We start from the raw sequence: 18448 nt of genomic DNA, 5'->3' as shown, positions 1-18448 counted from the left end.
AGATGTATGCTTTATATAACTTGGTTTTTATTGAAGTTATACTTCTTTAGGCGCGTTATGATAAATTGATGAGAGTAACATTTTACGATGCGCGCGCACCGTTACACAAAATTAACAGAATGAAGTTCTAGGTGGCATGAAAATCGATAATAACTATATTCAAGTTGTATATTCTAGTATTTTTATATTTAGAATACGTGTTTCGTAACAGTAGGTACAATTAAACAGTGTGAATAAATAAATATTATTTTGGTGTTTTTATTAAATCAATTTCATATACGACGGTGATAGCATTTACTAATAATAATTTTATTGATTGATTTTAATATTTATCGTTAATCACTACTGCATTTTAGTTATTTTTTTCCGCGTTTCTAACGCGTGTACATTAGTACACACACTTTTTTTTATGTGTTGTTCATTGTGTTGTTACTTCATGTCGATTTCATGGAAGTTTGGCAGTTAGGTATATTTTGGTTTAGGTACTTTTACTTTTTTTCACAATGTGACATTTTTCATACTCAACCTAACTCTATTTCTACATGCCGAAATATATCTTAATGTTTTGTTATTTTATTCAGGCACAAATAATTAGTAGACAAATTTACTCAAAAATTTATTCCAAAAATTATTTTAAACATTAACGTTGCGACTAGAATTCAGTCAATTGTAATAAAATATTTGAATTAATATTATGTGCAAAATTATACAAAAAAGCTATTATAGTACAATACAATACAGATAATAAATAGCATTGCTTACACAGAGAGAGTAAATTGTGTAAAAACATAACTTAAAATCTAACTCTATCTTTATGTTAAACAGAATAATATGTACAGTGTTCGAAGAATTTATGTAAAAGCAATGCGGAAAAATTACACATTTAAACAATTATTTAATAATTAACATCACACTGTTAGGCAGTCTTTACTGTCATGGAACCAGTTGAGTGCTATTGTGAGTCCAGAGACAAGAATCAGGTCTCTTAATAACAAACAGTCTTATTTAGAAACTTTTCTTAATTAAAATACTTGAATGACACTGAACTTATGGCATAGCGGCTTTAGGTTCACTATTAGTTTGCATGAACATACTAGGTATATCCGCACCAAAGTATACTTTTGTATTCAAAGCTACTGCTTCCAATTTCTTCAGTTCCAAGTACTCTTTGGTCAAAAGGAGCTGATTTGCTTCAGCTTGCTTTTTCACAGTATAGTATTCCGCGTCGGCCTTGATTTGTTCCTTATCTTTATGAATACTATTTTCTATTAGCTCCATTGTTCGACGTGATTCCTTTTCCAGAATCTTCTGCTCATACTGAATTTTAGAAACCTGAGCACCTTTCTCTGCTTCAATTACGGCTTTACGACGGGCTGTTTCGGCTTCTTTCTCGACAACCTGAAATAATTAATATAGTCATTAACTAATTAATAATTAATGAAATTGGGTAATAAAAATCTACCAATGGTCAAAAATAAGTTAGTTTTTAGAATGATTGTTCAAGTGTTCTGCAATTCAGACTCCTGCTTGACATTAGAGTCAATCTGTTTCAGTTAAAATGCAGATAGAAGAATGAAGAAGATGTATTCTCTTCTTGAAGCATGTCTTTGGTTCCCTATAGACTAAACAAGAAGTAGAGTGAAGCGTGTGTATAGACACGCTTATGCGCTTATATTTAATCTTTATGAAAAAGTCAATTTCATAATTATACAATAGTTTAATGAGCTTGGGAGCAATGCATATGTCGCAGCCAACTAGCTTAAAAAGCCGTTCAATTAACAGTCTAGGCCCTTAACTAAACAGCGCCGTTTAAGCGGCTTGAAAGATATTGAGCCAGTTGATCAAACAGCTAGGCAAATTACATGGATCGATGACGTGTTATTACTTGCCACTACTGTGGGATGCTGTTGCATCCATATTTGTGCTGCAGAAGTGGGCTGTTGTTTCCCCAAGGGAGTCGGTACGGAATAAGTTTAGAAGAATTAAATATGACACTATCTGGTTAATATATTCTTGAAGCCGTGTTGTATGTACAAAACATATAAACGATTTTAAAACAAATGGTAACTTTCACCGGTGTAATACTCAAAACAGTTACAGTAACGATTAATCAATGAAGCTTTTTTTAAATTTAACAAATATTAAAATGATCCTAATCCTTGGGATTGACCATAATTATCTAACAGTTTAGAGAGGAAGCGATGCATACTATATACTAAAAACTAACCGTTATGTAGGTACATAACAGTTTCCTAGAAGTTAAATTAATAACAGATTTTACCTTTTGGTGTTGCTCTGCAATAAGAAGTTTAGATTTCTCTGCCTCTACAAGCTCATAATTAAAGCGGATAACATCCGGTATCTTTGGCTTTGTAACTCTTACAGCTTGTACTGTTAATCCAGGGGCCATTTCAATCAGATCTTTTTGTAGAGCCTGTAATAATAGGATTAAGATTAATTTATTTCATAATTGTGAAAAAAAAAGAATCCTCCGAAGGCAGAACAGTAAAAAATTTAACATCTAATTAAATCAAAATACTGTTCAACACAAAAATTATGTTTAAAAAACTCACCGTTCTTAAATTTTCATCTATCTGATCAAACAGATCAATATAAACCTCATGCAATGTATGTGAGCTGCAGAACTGATTTAACTCATGATGAATTTTATTAAAAATTAGTGTCTTATCATAATCTGCAGTATAGTTGCGAACAATATCTAAAACTAAAGAAATTTATTAGCAACAGAAGATATGTCAGATGATGAAGACTTTTTTAAACTCATTACCAACCACTAGAAGGATTCAGCTTATTGACTATTTCAATCCTTTCAAAATAGATTAGAACTCCCCCACTAGTACCACAAGGAACATTTGTAACCTCATCTGTTTGTAATGTAGTCTGTAAACATAGCATTGAGAACTTAGGTGCAGGAAATTGTTAATACAGCCAAATAGACTTTATAAACCACTTAATACCTGAATTGATTTAAATGTTGTAAGAAGAGGAAACATCATGTGGAATCCAGGTTCGCTGGTTATAGGAAGAAGTGCTCCACCCTATAAGGATTAAATAAATTTAATTAGATATTTATAATTTAATTAATAATATAATAGCTGTTTAGTTGATTTCCTAATATTTTTATTAATCATCAAAAATTAACATAATTTAATAACATAAAAAGGATTTCTGGCTAAGCATAATGCAAACAGAATTATTTCTGTATGTGCTATAATAAACTATACATACTAACAAAACAATTCTATCTTTCACTGATAATAAATCAAAACAAGTCACCTGGTTTTACTCAGCCAAGAAAATGTTAAAGACAAGAGAGATTGATATAGTATTTTAATACATAAAAGCAAAATATTGAAAACATACTCACGCGATAATATACTGCTAAGTGTCCTTCTTCTACCTTATGCAAGGAAAAATGTATGCTGATACCTCCAAATAATATTACCAGTGCTAATAAAGCTGCCTGATCAGCCATGGTAGTACTGGACAAAAAAAATTACCAAGCTAAATGTCTCACCTGTAACATATATTTAAGAGGATTCAATATCTTACAAAAGATAATAGCATGTTGAACTGAAATTGACACTTAAAACAATAAAGGAATGATAAACATACAGATCTAAAGAATAACTGTGACACAGTGTTAATATTATTAATCCAACATGACTTTATAAGAGAGAGATCAGAAATAGACAAATAACAAGAGTCATGACTAACCCAGCTACCACAAAAATGGGAAAATATACCCTTGTTCATGTAGGCCGCAAAATATGCCTGCGAACAAATCTCTTACAACAAAGACTGAATAATTAGAAGAATAGTAATAATTTAGACAAATTACTCGGCACACTATGAAGTTTTTAAAGTTCAGCTACCTAGCAAGACACCTGTGTATGTCTGTAAAATTTTGTCAAGTTTTACTTTTTAAAATATTAGGTTTAATAACTAAAATCAAAGGCCAGACAACAAAGAAAATGGAGAGTTGTTATAACAGCAAAAAATTCATAAAAAAATATTGATACCCTCCTTCAGGTTTTTTTCAGTCAATTCAGTTTAAAAAAGCAAAAACAGATATCTAAAGTGGAAAAAAAGTATTCCTTGCTATTATATTTTATTAACCTTTCAAATATAATGAAAAGTTGTACAAAAGGTGTATGAAAAGGTGAACACATGTCCAAGTGCCCTACACATTATTATATTTAATAACAGATGGACACAAAGTTGTTAAATAGACAGGGCCCACAAGGTACAAGATACAAAATAGGAAGGTAATTTGTAATAACTGCTAGTATGAGAAATCAAAACATAGAAAATCTTGGAATACCATATTTAGAATAATCTTTTACCAGTGGTAAACAATAGTATACTAATTGTATGTGTTTGTATTATTATGAAGTTAAAAATCTACTATTATTATTTAAAAAATATAATACTTACCAAAACCGACAATTTCGGGGTTCTCACCAGCTGAATTGGTAAAACAGCACTTAAATTAAATACATGTGAGACGGGAGACCTACGGCCCACTTATACGAAAAATACCAGTGTTGCCAACGACACCGGAACTGATATCGCCATTTTTCACAGCATAAATAGCCTAATGTAGCCGAATTTCAGGATAGTGTAGCGTAAAAAGGAGCCGAAATATAAAAATTAAAATAAAATTGTAGTGTATATTTAATTTTAACTTTATTTATACTTAATCCAGAACACCCGGAACAAATATCTGTAGATCGTACAAACATATTTTGTTACGAGGCGGGAACCGCAACAAACCCGCAACCGCTACCGCCACCGAAAGAGTTCCTAAAGATTTCCTGCTTGCCTGACTGGAGAACAGGGCCCTCTTAAACAGTAAAAAATATTAGTTCTTGAACTTACTTTTAAATGCTGGTATTTTTTCACATTCTTCACGACAATGCTTCACATATTTTTTTTACAGAAATGATGGCTTTGAAATTACTTGTTACACGCAAGTTGTTGTTGTTGAAGTTGAATAACAAAGTGACAAAGCGAACGAAACGAAAGGCACAAAACATTTTCCCGAATTTAGTCAATATAATATAGATAATTGCGGTAGAGTCTGGCTAATGGAAGTTGATACTGAAAAAGCGCGGCAAATTTAAAAAATATCAGCATGGCAGCCCTAAATTAAAAAGGAAAGTTGGAGCAACTCAATTTGATACTTTGACATTCATTTTTATTTTACTAGTGGATGCTTGCAATTTTTAGGCTTATAGGTTTTGTGGACATAAGTTTCATCTAAGTAGATTATTGGCTTGCCTTCTGCACGTTTCGATGCAATGGTACGCAAAAAGCGATGTCTCCATGCAGCTATATCATATCGTTCAATGAATAATGAACGTTCATTTTTTTTTCTTAAATTCATATCCGTTGGCTAATAATCTCAAGACTATCTGTAAAAGAACAATAACATTATCTAAAGTAACTAAAACTAATATGTACTTATTTAAAATAAAAAAATATCAAGACATTTTGTCCGTACTAACTTTAGTGTTGTCATATAAAAAGTTTGCAAAAAAATCTAAAATCTACTTTCGTTAGCCAGACTCTAGTCACTAACAGCAATATAGGTAGGTACATTGCGCAGTACTACCTCCTAAATTTGGTTTCATAATATCTCAGACAAATTCGGAGTCTAAATTCCGCCCGGAAACTTACTATTTTAATATCTCATATAGATCTTAGAGTGACTATGATTTTTAATAAAACTAAACTAAACTAAAATGACATGTCCTTAACTAAATGTAAAGATAGAAGCATTTCATATACATTTCTTTTTTGACGTTCATAAGTGTACATTGTGTTACCTATATGATTAAATGATTTTTGACTTGTCTTGAAGAATTCTACTATAAAACAATACCGACTCTTATTTTATAGAAAATCAGCCCATCTCTTTTTTTATAGGTCAGATGGCAAATGGGCGGGAGACTCCTACTACTACTATGCCATGGACACTATAAATTAATATATATAAGTATACCTATAGAAATGGGCTTATCACAGATGATACGCCAATTTTTATGAAACCTAATAGAAATTGGTTTTGAAATACTTTAATGGGTAGCAGATTTCATATAACGGTGGTGCTACGTACCTAGTAGTGAACGTGGAAAACTGGACGTCAGGGTGATACGGGTAAAATTTCGTAGGTATTCTGTTTCGACATCCGAAGATGAAACAAAGCAGGTATTAATCCTAATCACCCCTCCCCACCCCAACACAAAAGATCCAGAAACCCGACATTAAGTGCCAAAGATGAAGTGAAAGTAATTAGTAGTTGACGATAAGAACCGATGGATAGCATCAAGAGAGGTCGAGGTTAGGTAGTTAGCGGTGGTCCGGAGTGGAGTAACATCTCGTCTTGGCTTTAAAAGTCTGTTCTCGAATAAAGAAGTAGCGACAAAATGTGTTTTATGAGCGGAAAACCAGCAAATTTTTGTTTTATTGACCTAGATTTATTAACTACCCTTCCCGACAAAAAGGCCCCGTAGGAGACCCCGACATTTTAACGGATACGGATTATCCCATCACATTAGCTAATGACAAAGCATCAAAGCCAATTCAGACTTGTGTTAAAAACCGCCTTCACCGGATAATTCGAGGTCCGTTCTTCGCTCACTTCAGTGAGATTTCGTTCTGCCCTACAGGCCCTATTGACCACCTAATGACGGCTTATGTCGGGGTCGGAATCTCAGAGGATATGCTAGTCTTGTGCTAACTTTGAGAAAATCGGAAATGAGCTATATCCTGCAAAACTGCGCTCGCCGAAACCAGTGAGATTCCATTTAAAAAAAAAGCAATCGATGCATCTTTCACTTTGCGACTTGGGCGCGGCGCGGATTGACCCGGTATTGTAAGTAAGTCGCTATTTAAACATTATTTGGAAATTACTTATTTAAAGTGTTAATTAGTTCGGCAGAGCTACGCTCGCCGACAACAGTGTATTCCATTATAAAGAAAACCACCCGTTGCTTCTGTCACTATGCTAGGTACTTGCGCAGTTTGATGAATGTTAGTATTTTTTATTGATCGGGTATTGTAAGTCGCAATTTAAAAATTCTTTAGAAATTACTTATTTAAACTGTTAATTAATCCGGTAGAGCTACGCTCACCGAAAACAGTTAAATTCCTTTATAAAAATAACAACCCTGGCTTTGCTACCTTTGCACTACGCAGCTTGACGAATGTTAGTCTGATTTTATTGATCCGGTATTGTAAGTCGCAATTTAAAAGTTCTTTGAAGATTATTTATTTAAAGTGTTATTTACTTGTTGATAGATATTTAATTTAATTGGTTTCAGATTCAAATAAAAATCATGTCTGACTCGGCTTCTGATAATAATTATATACCAGAAACTGTTACTCCAGTTGGACAAATAGCGCCGCCTCAACGAAGTTGCCAATCTGGAGCAAATTATTCTGCCCAAGGCCAGATAATGGGTTCTCAATCTAACCAATCCATTGGAGCATGTACCAGCGATGAACATCGTGTTACTGACAAAGTCATATCAATTCCTACAGCTACAGTTGGGCGAGTGGTAGGTAGACGTGGATTTAAACTACGTGATTTAGAATCTGGTGGTAATGTTAAAATAAAAATTGGCGATTCCTCTGGAGATAACACAGACATCACGCTATTTGGAACTGATTTTGCCATAGCAAAAGTGGAAAAAATGATTAAGGATCTTACTATTGATCGAAAAAAGTCATCTAAAAAACCAGCAGGTAACTCATCTTCAGACACTGCTGCTCAGGCTGGTTGGTCAAGTCCAAATACAGTTGTGAATAGTGAAGGAAAGGAAGCTATTGCAATAGCATCAACCCATTGTGACCAGGCAAAAAATGTAACTTGGGTTAAATTACCACATATTGTTAAAAACTTTTATAAAGAGGATCCAGTAATGGCTTTAATGTCTCAAGATATGGTTACTTATTGGCGCGAGTATATCTATGGCATAACTGTGAAACGAAGAGGAAAAAAATTGGGAGTCAAAGAGATACCAAATCTATTGTTAACATTTGAGCAAGCATTTAAAGATTATCCAGAAATACTTGATAAAATACATGAGCAAGGATTAACAAAACCTTTACCAATACAGAGCCAAGCTTGGCCTATTTTACTTAAAGGAGAAGACGTGATTTGTATTGCACAAAAAGGAGCTGGAAAAACTTTAGCCTTCTTGTTGCCTGCTTTAATTCATGTTGGAGGGCAGCCTACACCTAGAGAACAGAGACTTGGGCCAACTGCACTTATTGTAGCGCCTACAAAGCAATTAGCTATACAAATTCAAAAAGAGTTTAATAAATATCACTACAAAGGCATTACAAGTGTATGTTGTATACATGGGAGAGCAGATCGGCAGGAACAAATTGATATTATTTTAAAGGGAGTGGATATTGTTATTACAACTCCTGGAAGATTGTTTGATTTGATCATAGCAAAACATGTAAATGTTCGCTACTTCTCTTATATTGTACTGGATGAGGTTGACCAAATGCTAGATATGGGTTTTGGGCCTCAGATTAACTTATCTTTGACAAACCTGAGATCTGAACATCAATTTGTTATGACATCTGTCACCTTGCCTGCAACTGTACGGCACCTAGCTGATGCTTACATGCACAATCCTGTTTATGTAAATGTTGGTTCCAGCCACTGCAATAAAGCAGTGCATACCATCACTCAAAAAGTAAGAATTGTTGAGCAAAACGACAAATTTAGTTTACTCCGTCACTTTATATGTAATATGGGTTCTAATAACAAAGTTTTAATTTTCTGTGCCACCCAAACTATAGCCTCCAATGTTACAGAAGACTTAGCTTACAATGGATTTGACTGCAAGTCATTGCTTGAGGATCAAGATCAAAGTGAGTTTGAAGCAGCTTCACAAGATACAACGGATGATACAGTCAGTATATTAGTAGCCGCAGATATTGCTGCACAGGACATTGACATGAAAGATTTAACCCATGTTATAAACTTTGATTTTCCTCTGAAAATGGAGGAGTATGTTCATAGAATTGGGCTGATGGGCAAATCTGGGAGAAAAGGCATTGTTATATCTTTAATGACAAAAAATGATTCAGCAAATGCCAGCGATTTGATCAATATTTTGAAAGAAGTAAAGCAAGAGGTTCCTGGTGAACTCCAAAACATGGCTGATTGGTATGACATGTCCAAAATGGAGAATAAACGAGGTCGTCATGGCCAAAGAGGAAGAAAACAGTAATTGTAGAATACATAAAAGTATATTTTTATTTTCTGGCTGTGTAGAAAACGGTTTTGTTATATTATTTTTTGGCACTTTTTACAGTGTTAGAGTTTATCAAGTTATAGCTCATTTTGAAATTTTATGTGCCATTTTATCTGTAATTATTTATTTTATTTTATTATATAAAGGAGGATGGCTGCTCAGGCTGGAGGAGTTTGAAATTATATCTAAATAGAAAGGGTCATGCTATGGCCAATATGATCTCATACATTTCCTTGTTAAAACTTATAGTTAAGAATTATAGCTTTAAGGTCTAAATTGTAATTTACAAGTTTGTATTTCCCTAATACTGGAAAATAATTGTGTCTGTTATTTTTCTCTTATCTATGTTTGTGTAAAGATTTGTTAGAGTACAGACTTTTGAAATTATGTCTCTAATTTAAGTGGATATATAATAAAGTTATTTTAAAAAGCTGGTATTTTTTGTTTACAAATCTCCTTTGAAAAGTACGGACCATCCATTTTTGATCTCTTAAATATTTTACAATATTTACTTAATAAGAAAGTTGATAGAAATTTTAATATTTATTTATAAAAGTTTGGTAAATTAATAAGATTGATGAATTAAGAAGATGATAGCTGAACATAACTACGTGAAATTCTGAAATCAACAAAGAGTTCAATTTGATATAAACAATGTAATTTGAAGAGTAGTGGAACGAAGAGCGTTTAGCTGTGGGTCGCCATATTTCAAAAATAAAATTTAAATTAACAAGTAATTTCCGACATTTAAGCAATAACCAATATTTAAGTTTATTGCATACTGAAATAGGCTTTTAAATAAAATTCCCCAAAATTCTTCTTCAAATGTTACTATGATAATCTTGAATTTAGATTGACAATTTTATTTGTGGAGAAATTAATATAATGTAATGCTCCTTGAATTTAAGAAAGAAATAGGTAGGTACATAAGTTATAATAAAACTCAAATATGTACCTAAATATTTTTTGCAGTTAAGGTCATGACTTAATTTAGCTGATACACAATTGATAAGAATAATTTCTAGGTTTGATTGTAATAATAATCATTAAGAATTATAAAATAAATTGGCTTGATGACAAAGGTTGTCATTTTAACTTTAAGTGAAGTCAAACTAAGTTTAAATAATTTAATCTTATTTGGGCCAGTCTTCTAAGTCAACATTAACTATATGCCATGTAAGGCCATTGCCTGTTGACGTGTGCCTTGATGGCAATAACACATGTAAAAACGTCCTTGCATTAAAACAAGGAATACCATCCAGTTTTTTATTCTACCAAAGTTGCATGGATTCCTAAATGAAGAGGACTTTATCTTCACTGCTGCATTTATACTTGACTCCACACTAGTTTCACCACTTGTGTTCTTGCCATGCATAATAACCAGAATTCCGAGTACAAAAAATACAGAAAGACAGGTGATAGCCATAAATATTACAGCTTTTCTCTTCCAGAGATCAGCTGATATGAGGTCTAACTGTGTTATCTCTGGTGTGGGTAGAATGTGTTCATGAGGAAAGTTATAAATAAATAAATAAATAATAAAGCATATTTATTCAAGACTTACAATTTGTTTTGTTTACAACCTATTTTGAGTTAGTATATTTCTTAAACTATGTTAGTATAAGTTATTGAAGCCTTGACCCCATCCGGGTATATGCCTCCTCCATCTCATTCCAAACCCGTCTATCCCTTGCTTTCTCTAGCCAGTTTGTGCCTGCCACTTTGGCAATGTCGTTCATCCACCTCATTTTTGGTCTGCCCCGATGTCTGTTCCCTGGGGGACCACTCCATTTTGTAATTTTGAGAGTCCATCCATGTAAATTTGAGGGTCTGGGGCCCTGGCTACATGTACTGCCCATCGCCATTTCATTTTTAGAGCATGTTTGAGAACGTCTGTAACATTCGTCCTTTCCCTAATGGTTTTGTTACTAACTTTATGTAACCTCCTTAGGCTTAGCATACTCCTTTCCATGGCGTGTTGTATAGTAAGCAATCTGTTTTTGGCCTTATTAGTGTACACCCATGTTTGGTTACCATAGGTGAGGCAAGACAAAATGCAGACATCCATTACCGTCTAATACCGAGCTAAAAAGCTCTAAATTATAAGATCCTTTTAAAATTTCTTTGTGTGACCAAAACTTGTTCCATGAGCTTCTAATTCTTTCAATTTCTTGTTCATTGCTGTTGCTGTTGAAGGAAATTTGTTTCCCTAGATAGACATATTCCTTTACATATTGGATCTGGTGCCCATCTATTTGTATAGGTCTCCGCAGACTGTTAGTTAGGAAAGTTGATGGAATCATATTAGGTATATCTTTCACAGGAACGAGAACTCCACTTTTATTTAATTTTAATGGATGTCCAATTAAATCAGGCTTATCGTTTTGATTGGTTGGTGTAGCATCTGAAATAAATTTTGAAACTTCGAAGACTGATGGACAAGATGCATCTGTCTAATTGTTAACAGGCCTTCACTTACATTTCCTTAGATATTTTTATACTAACTGTGACGGCTAAATACATTTATAAAGATTTCTTTATATACTTTCTATAATATATACATTTATAGAAAGTCACAGAAATCTATATAAGTATGTTAGAATATATATGAGCTATTGATGTTATAATATTAAGTATTTTGTCAAATATAGTAAGTGTAGCGGAATGTTCACACAAATGCATACTGTTCTGACAAGCCAAGAAATCACCCATTTTTGATAATATTTGGTTAAGCTATGCTTAGCTTATACAAAGTCACCATAAATGAAGAATAATAATAACAACTGCAACTCAGATTTTTAATCTTTTTGTTGCTTTTTCCTAATACTATTCAAATTATTTTTTTTACTATATTCACTTCCATCATACACCCAAAGCAGTTGATAGCCAATGTCTATCCCAAATATAATTTGAAAACAAATTCAATAACTGGCATTATAATATCCAACACAGTTATTAAACCATGGCCAATGATGATCCATAGCAAGTCTAGCATACATCTATCGCAAACTGAGCAGTAGTGTGTCAGTGGTGATTTCGGTGATATACACTTCTTACATATACTTGCAGCCTCAATCAGTATAGCACCCTAAAAATAAATGCTCTTTAATATCATATTTATATTGAAAGGTTATAATATGTGTTTATTTTAAAGGGTTAAAAAAACACTTGTATTATTGATGATAATATACTACTCTTATTGCTACCTAAGTACACAATGGACAATCAAAAGCAATTTAAGCATCCTTCTGCTATAAATATAGGAGGAGATATACCATAATATTATTCTTATTAATAAATTGTCAAGGTATGTTTTTGTGTCCTGCTTAAGAATATACAACTTTGGTTAACACAAGAGTTTCCACCACCTTGCCAATAAGAAATTATGTACACAAGCACAGTAACATGACTACTGCAAGTGGGTTACAACTTACAGTTGCAGCTGGTGTTAAACTTCAAATAATTGTTTGAACAAACTAAATATTATTATTATTATATTATTTATTTATTTATTCACTTTAAAATCCAATTTGAGTGAACTATTTTTAAAATTTTGCTCCTACTTTTAAAAACAAACTTACATGAGGAGGATCGCCTGGAGGTGTAATCACTCCCACATAATATGTAGTGCAAAACTATATTCTATAACAGCCAATTTCCAAATAATACTAGAAATACTAGGAATACTAACAACTGAAATGTCACACGAAATACAAACACCTAAAATTTACAAGACATTAATTTAAAAAAAGAATAATAATTCTATTATTTTTTTTTTACAAGGATTGTCATACCAAGTAAAGTAACATTCAAACAACATGGCCCACCTTATGACCTAAAATAAATTATAAATTTTATTCATATATTATATATATTCGAATATTGATTCAAGTATATAAGCATTGTAGCAGAGAGACTGCAAGGTCAAAGTCATTTGTATCTTCCATTTTAAATATTCCCTAAAAATAAAAACAATAGTTATTATAACCATATGCGACAAGATACACACAATTGTTCCAAGTGCCTTGTATGAACTCGAATTACCTGCATAATTCGCCAATGTTTCAGGTTTTATCTTTAATAACTACCTCACCAAAGAGGATGTGAGAAAACATTTGAATAGGCGGGAAGACTTTGATTTTGTTTAAGCAGTAACACTAGTTTTTTCTTCTAACACTAGTTAAATTTCAATCTTCTTTAAAAAAAAATTATATATTGTACTTATGTTTTCTGTTTCATATATATATTGTCTAAGTGTTTTGTTTTATAATATGTGTGTTAGCTTTAAGATTCCTAATAAATAAATAAATAACAGGCAAAATGGAAATTATTTATGGTTTATTGTGTTTAAGGTATAATATCCATAGGAAATAAATATCAAATATTTGCATTTCATCATAAATGTGACAGCTTAGTCGGTAACTTAGAACTAAAACTAATATAACTGAAAGTTTTCAGTTATATTGAAAAATTGAATGTACTAAAAATATAAAGACATTTGGGAAAAGTAACATTCTATTAGATTTTGTAGGATCTATTATACTACCTGCTGAAAATTATTTTTGCATTTAAGCAAATTTCCTTAACATGGTTTTCATACATTAAAATTAAATTAAAAGCTGCATCTTGCAAATGACAACACAATCTTGAATAGCACTTTGATATTAGTTGATTGTAGCCTTTCCTTCTATTCTTATTACCTTGCTAGTGTCCATAATTGTTAGATTGTAGGCTTTTAATCAGTAACAATTTTGCTGGGCCTATAACCTGTGGGACATTTCAATTTGTAGGGGACTGAGCTTTGGAGGCGAGGGGCTATTTTAAAACACTAACTTCATTTTTAATATATATTTTCCAAGCACTTACAATACTACACATTTATTACAATAATTTTATCTTTATATATTACTAAGATGTTGCACTGTCCGCGTGTTATAGAGAAGTACACTTTTTATAACAGAAAACAATCTTTTGATATAAAATTTAGACAGGCAATCCATTATTCTAAACTAAAACTTTTTCTTCACATGTGACAAGTGTTGCCGGCCATTATTTACATATTCAAACTCCAACACCTTCCACTTAACCGTTTTTTTAAATTGGATTAGTACTATGTCTAATGTCTATATAATGTATAAATTTATAAAAGAATTGGGGTTTTAATTTTAAATAAAAATTTAAAATGATTTTCAATTTGTACGTTCAAAATGCGAATGTCAATTGTCTGAATCTGATGTCTTATTTAAAAATCGTGTTCTGTTTTGTGCAATTAACATAGAATCTTTTTCCATTTACTCATTCAGCATTCTCAGACCACTATTACTTCTAGGTCTGATGAATTGTACTCATTTCTGAAAAATATTTAAACTCCATCTTGAATTAATTTTTTTTTTAATGATTAATTTACTATTGTATTCAAGAAATTGTAACTTTATTACATATAAAAATATAGATAATAGAACTATAAAATATAGAACTTTGAATAACTTGAAACTCAACGAAAACATATTTTTAATATTACATATATCCAGGTAAATTAAATATTTAAATTAGCTGGTTTTTCAGAGTTAAACTCATTACTCATGAGTAACTTAAAACCTTTATATCAGTATCAAATCGAAACAATATCTTCGATATCGGATTATGAAGTATTGGTGGAAATGCGCGAAACACGGTCTTAACTCTTATATACCTAACGACATATCAAAATTACGTGAAATTATCCGGCGTAGTTTTGTTTACACCCGAATCTAATTAACGTAAATATTTTACAAACTTATTTTACACTTTCAGTTTTTTGAAGTGAAAACTTCTTTAGCGGCGCTGAGCACTTTTTTGTATGGGTAAAAACTTTCAAACGCGCTAGGGTCACGTGATGCTGATCGAAAAAGCGTAAGATCGAGGGGAAGGGAGAGGAACTAGTATCTCCCACTCTTTCTACCGTGCCTGAGGGTGAGATCTATAGTGCGCACTTAGACTTTGCTCTGACTTAACTATCGAAATTTAATGTAATATATAAATAACGATATAATATTATAAATAACAACATATAAATTGTCATATTTGTGTACGATAGCGCAATAAATAAACTTTGTATTCTACCTCATAAATGATAGTACTTTTATACTTATAATTAAACACAACGTTAATATTGAAGTTTTCACTTCTGCCGGCACTCCCGGAGTGCTAGTGTTTTTTTTTTAATTTCTTATTAATAACTAAGCGATAGAGAGTTTTGAGAGAAAATATTGTAATTTTTAAGTAACTTCTTCTTTGTACTATACAAAATAATGATAATATAGTGATAATAATTTAATTTAATTCATGAAAGTATGCAAATTTTCATCAATGTTTTCTTATGACGTTATCAAGTAAAATTAACGTCCGTAAACCGTCTTTACAGACAACCATATTTTTTTTACTCTACATATATAACATGAGTATATAACTAACAATTTTTTTTTGTTATTTCACACGCATAACGAGATTTTACTGGTTAGGTATATTCATGGCTGTAAAACTAGTTTAACCAGTTAGGTGAATAAATTTTTACTCATGGTTATTAACAAATTGTTGTAAGTATATTAATATATATTTAATTAGAATTAGACTGTGATAAACAGAATAATTTGTTTAGTCTAATATTTGTAAGTATTTGAGAAAGGCTGAGGTGGGGCATGGCAAACAAAAGGTTGGGACACACTGCTCTAAATATACTTAAATAAAACATAAATTAGAGGTAAACAGCTATAGAACAGATATGGAATTTTTATTGCACTGTATAGGCCTCTTGGATATCGCTAATTAATGGCGCGGCGTTGTGGCAGATTCAGGCATCTCTCGGGCTGAATTGTTTATGTTATTCAATCAGTTGAAAACGTTAAAAAATGGGTGGTACGACGTACTGTTTTGTTGTGGGGTGTAAAAATTCCCAATCTCGGAATCGTGGATTGACTTTTTATTCGTTTCCTAGACGGAATTGACCTCTAGAACAAGATGGCTTTGGAATAGTTTGTGCCCTATTAGTTTAATTGAACATCGTGTTATTAGTAATACGATGATCTTACAAATAAAAAATACGCAGTAAAAATGACATACAATGAATTTAAAAGAATATTTAGAATATTTCATCGACACAGATTCTCCGTAAATATTCTGAAATAAACATAAAATAATAGTTTGGCTCATTATATTGACTGAATACTTTTTTAATTGTGTTAAAATGAACAATTATCAAAAAGGTGACTTTTATGCGAATTATAATATTATGTTCACTGCTATGAGAAAAACGACCTCGAGTTGCTGCCGTCAACCGACCGATGGCGTTGCCGTAGCTTTGCCACGATATCCAAGAGGCCTATAGATCTTAAATCTAAATACATTTAATATAAATATGTTCGTTTTACTCCATCTGAGCAAAGTAGCAAACGTAAGTATTCGTCTATACTCAAACATTCGGTTGGCACGATATCGCCATCGAGACAAGAGTTTCAGGCTCTAATAATTAATATAAAGTTTGTTTAAATATCATTTATAGGTCGGTTATCGAAAGCTGGCGCGTTCACAGTACTCACACTAATGCAATTTCACTATACAGTATGTTTAAAAATATGACTTTTTTGCCAAGCTATATATTTTAGTCTACTCTGGTTTTAGTAAGGTTTGTTGGGTTGTAAATAAATAAAAATGTGTCAAATACATATAAATATTATGTGCATACGAGGGTGGATCCAAAAGTTCTAAGCCCGACCAAGAACGTAAAAGAGTAGTTTCTGTAAATAATTTTTCATTTTTCGACATATGCTCTAATCTAGCTTTACACACTTTACTTTTACTTCACTAACAATTCTTTCAATAGGTACTCCTCTTAGAAACCCCAGTCGCATCTGATGTCAAATTAAAAATAACATTTTTTCATTAAACTGTTTTTATTAAGATGCTTAAAATAATTAAAAACATTGTGCACCATTTCACGAGATTGTCCTGGTAATGTTTAGACGGAATATATTTCATAAGACATTTTTTCAAAGTATTCTAACCTCCAACCAAATAAGTAAACAATCACAGACAAAATAATAATGAGAAAAAAGATCAACATGTACAGTAAAGATCAACAGTAGCAAAAGCAAAACAATAACTGTCTCTTTTATACTCATAAGCTTGACCGAGCGCGAGAGAGACGGACAGTCTTTGCATGATGCATATTAAGTTTGACGTAACGCATCGCGCTTATTCACAGACACTACACAAGTACAAAGTGTAAATGTGTTGAAGCCGCCAGCTTTAGATAACTTACCAATACCTAGTTTCACTTAAAGCGTATATCGGATTCATGATACGGTACGATTTATACTCGTCAATAAATAATAGTTTCAAATTTCAATATCTAAATACGATTTTTGTGGCCCATTCCTAGTAGGTGGTCGATTTTGCTTCTAATAATTTTATATATCATGTGTAATACAATTTTCTAGTTCAATATTTTAGTTTATACTAGTAAAATGCTGAAATTGGATGTGCAAATGGCGTATGCTTCTTGTGTGAAAGTGTAGGTATTTTTTGTTAGCTTTCCATGAAATCTTAAAAATGTCCGCTAGCGATTACATCTTGCAGTTTTTGGCAAAAAGTAAGTCGCGCATAATTCTTTACTTATCACTTAAATAAAACTGACCGAGGAATCAGGAATATATATTGTCTATCGGACAGTACCTATAAGTTGTGTGACAACAATTCAGCGTTCTTTACGCTAGAAACCAGCATTTTTTACGTGTTTAAGACGTATTGTTTAGGTAGAAAGAATAAAACAATATTTTGCTGCTATGTATACATCTGTATAGAATATCTCTATAAATGTATGCTCTTGACTCACAAGGACTTTAATTCTCTTCAAATGTTTACAATACGCCACTGAACGATAGGTTCATGAGTCATAGGCTGCTTAGGCACGAATTTCATTATCATAGTTGTGAGTGGTCAGGATTTTAAGGAAAGAAAATTTTATTTGAGTAAATGGGTGTTATTTGTATGTTCATATGTAGAATTGCTTAACATCATAATAAAAAGACAGTACTTAATAGCACAACAAAGAGTTGTGATTCAAGAAAGTAACAGTCATACATAAAAAAATACTTTATTTGCATATTAAC

At 32.0% G+C, this 18448-nt stretch overlaps 3 protein-coding genes and 1 pseudogene across 9 annotated transcripts in view; 2 read left to right on the top strand and 2 right to left on the bottom strand.

The window, feature by feature from the left end:
- Nucleotides 1-603: 603 nt before the first annotated feature.
- Nucleotides 604-4589, bottom strand: LOC125062298 (erlin-1-like). 2 transcript variants are annotated; one of them, XM_047668111.1, is made up of 7 exons: nt 4459-4589; nt 3389-3538; nt 2979-3059; nt 2793-2901; nt 2574-2725; nt 2282-2434; nt 604-1398 (listed from the first exon to the last, which is right to left on the bottom strand). In XM_047668111.1, exons 2-7 carry the CDS (start codon nt 3494-3496, stop codon nt 1048-1050), a joined length of 954 nt encoding a protein of 317 aa, XP_047524067.1. In that variant the 5' UTR covers nt 3497-3538; nt 4459-4589; the 3' UTR covers nt 604-1047. The 2 variants fall into 2 exon arrangements, with proteins under 2 accessions (XP_047524067.1, XP_047524068.1); XM_047668112.1 differs by having other exon boundaries at nt 3389-3503; nt 4459-4569.
- Nucleotides 4590-7040: 2451 nt separating this feature from the next.
- LOC125062297 (probable ATP-dependent RNA helicase DDX53) lies at nt 7041-9733 on the top strand. Its single transcript, XM_047668110.1, has 2 exons — nt 7041-7059; nt 7350-9733. The coding sequence occupies exons 1-2, from the start codon at nt 7054-7056 to the stop codon at nt 9276-9278; spliced, it is 1935 nt and encodes a 644-aa protein (XP_047524066.1). The 5' UTR covers nt 7041-7053; the 3' UTR covers nt 9279-9733.
- Nucleotides 9734-10435: 702 nt separating this feature from the next.
- LOC125062528 lies at nt 10436-13352 on the bottom strand (annotated as a pseudogene).
- Nucleotides 13353-17711: 4359 nt separating this feature from the next.
- LOC125062682 (protein furry) overlaps nt 17712-18448 on the top strand; it is a 101494-nt gene continuing 100757 nt past the window's right edge. For 3 of the 6 annotated variants that reach the window (XM_047668755.1, XM_047668757.1, XM_047668753.1), the window contains exon 1: nt 17712-17850. Coding sequence is in view for 2 of the 6 variants with exons in the window: in XM_047668756.1 (XP_047524712.1) it covers nt 17889-17928 (40 nt within the window). In the remaining 4 variants the exon portion in view is untranslated. Of the gene's footprint in view, nt 17929-18448 lie in introns of all 6 variants that reach the window. The other 3 variants (XM_047668756.1, XM_047668752.1, XM_047668754.1) reach the window with 1 other exon arrangement.

The sequence above is a fragment of the Pieris napi genome, chromosome Z (genome assembly GCF_905475465.1).
Source record: "Pieris napi chromosome Z, ilPieNapi1.2, whole genome shotgun sequence".
Lineage (NCBI taxonomy): Eukaryota > Metazoa > Arthropoda > Insecta > Lepidoptera > Pieridae > Pieris > Pieris napi.
The sequence above is the reverse complement of the archived record's forward strand: the minus strand, read 5'-3'. Positions and strand labels throughout refer to the sequence as shown.

What these genes read in the sequence shown, in the direction of transcription:
- LOC125062298 (XM_047668111.1), bottom strand. Translation starts at nt 3,496, where the DNA reads ATGGCTGATCAGGCAGCTTTATTAGCACTGGTAATATTATTTGGAGGT. An exon ending in TAAGCTGAATCCTTCTAGTG is followed by an intron (nt 2,726 to 2,792) that starts GTTGGTAATGAG and finishes AAATTTCTTTAG; the next exon opens with TTTTAGATATTGTTCGCAAC. An exon ending in TAGATGAAAATTTAAGAACG is followed by an intron (nt 2,435 to 2,573) that starts GTGAGTTTTTTA and finishes CTATTATTACAG; the next exon opens with GCTCTACAAAAAGATCTGAT.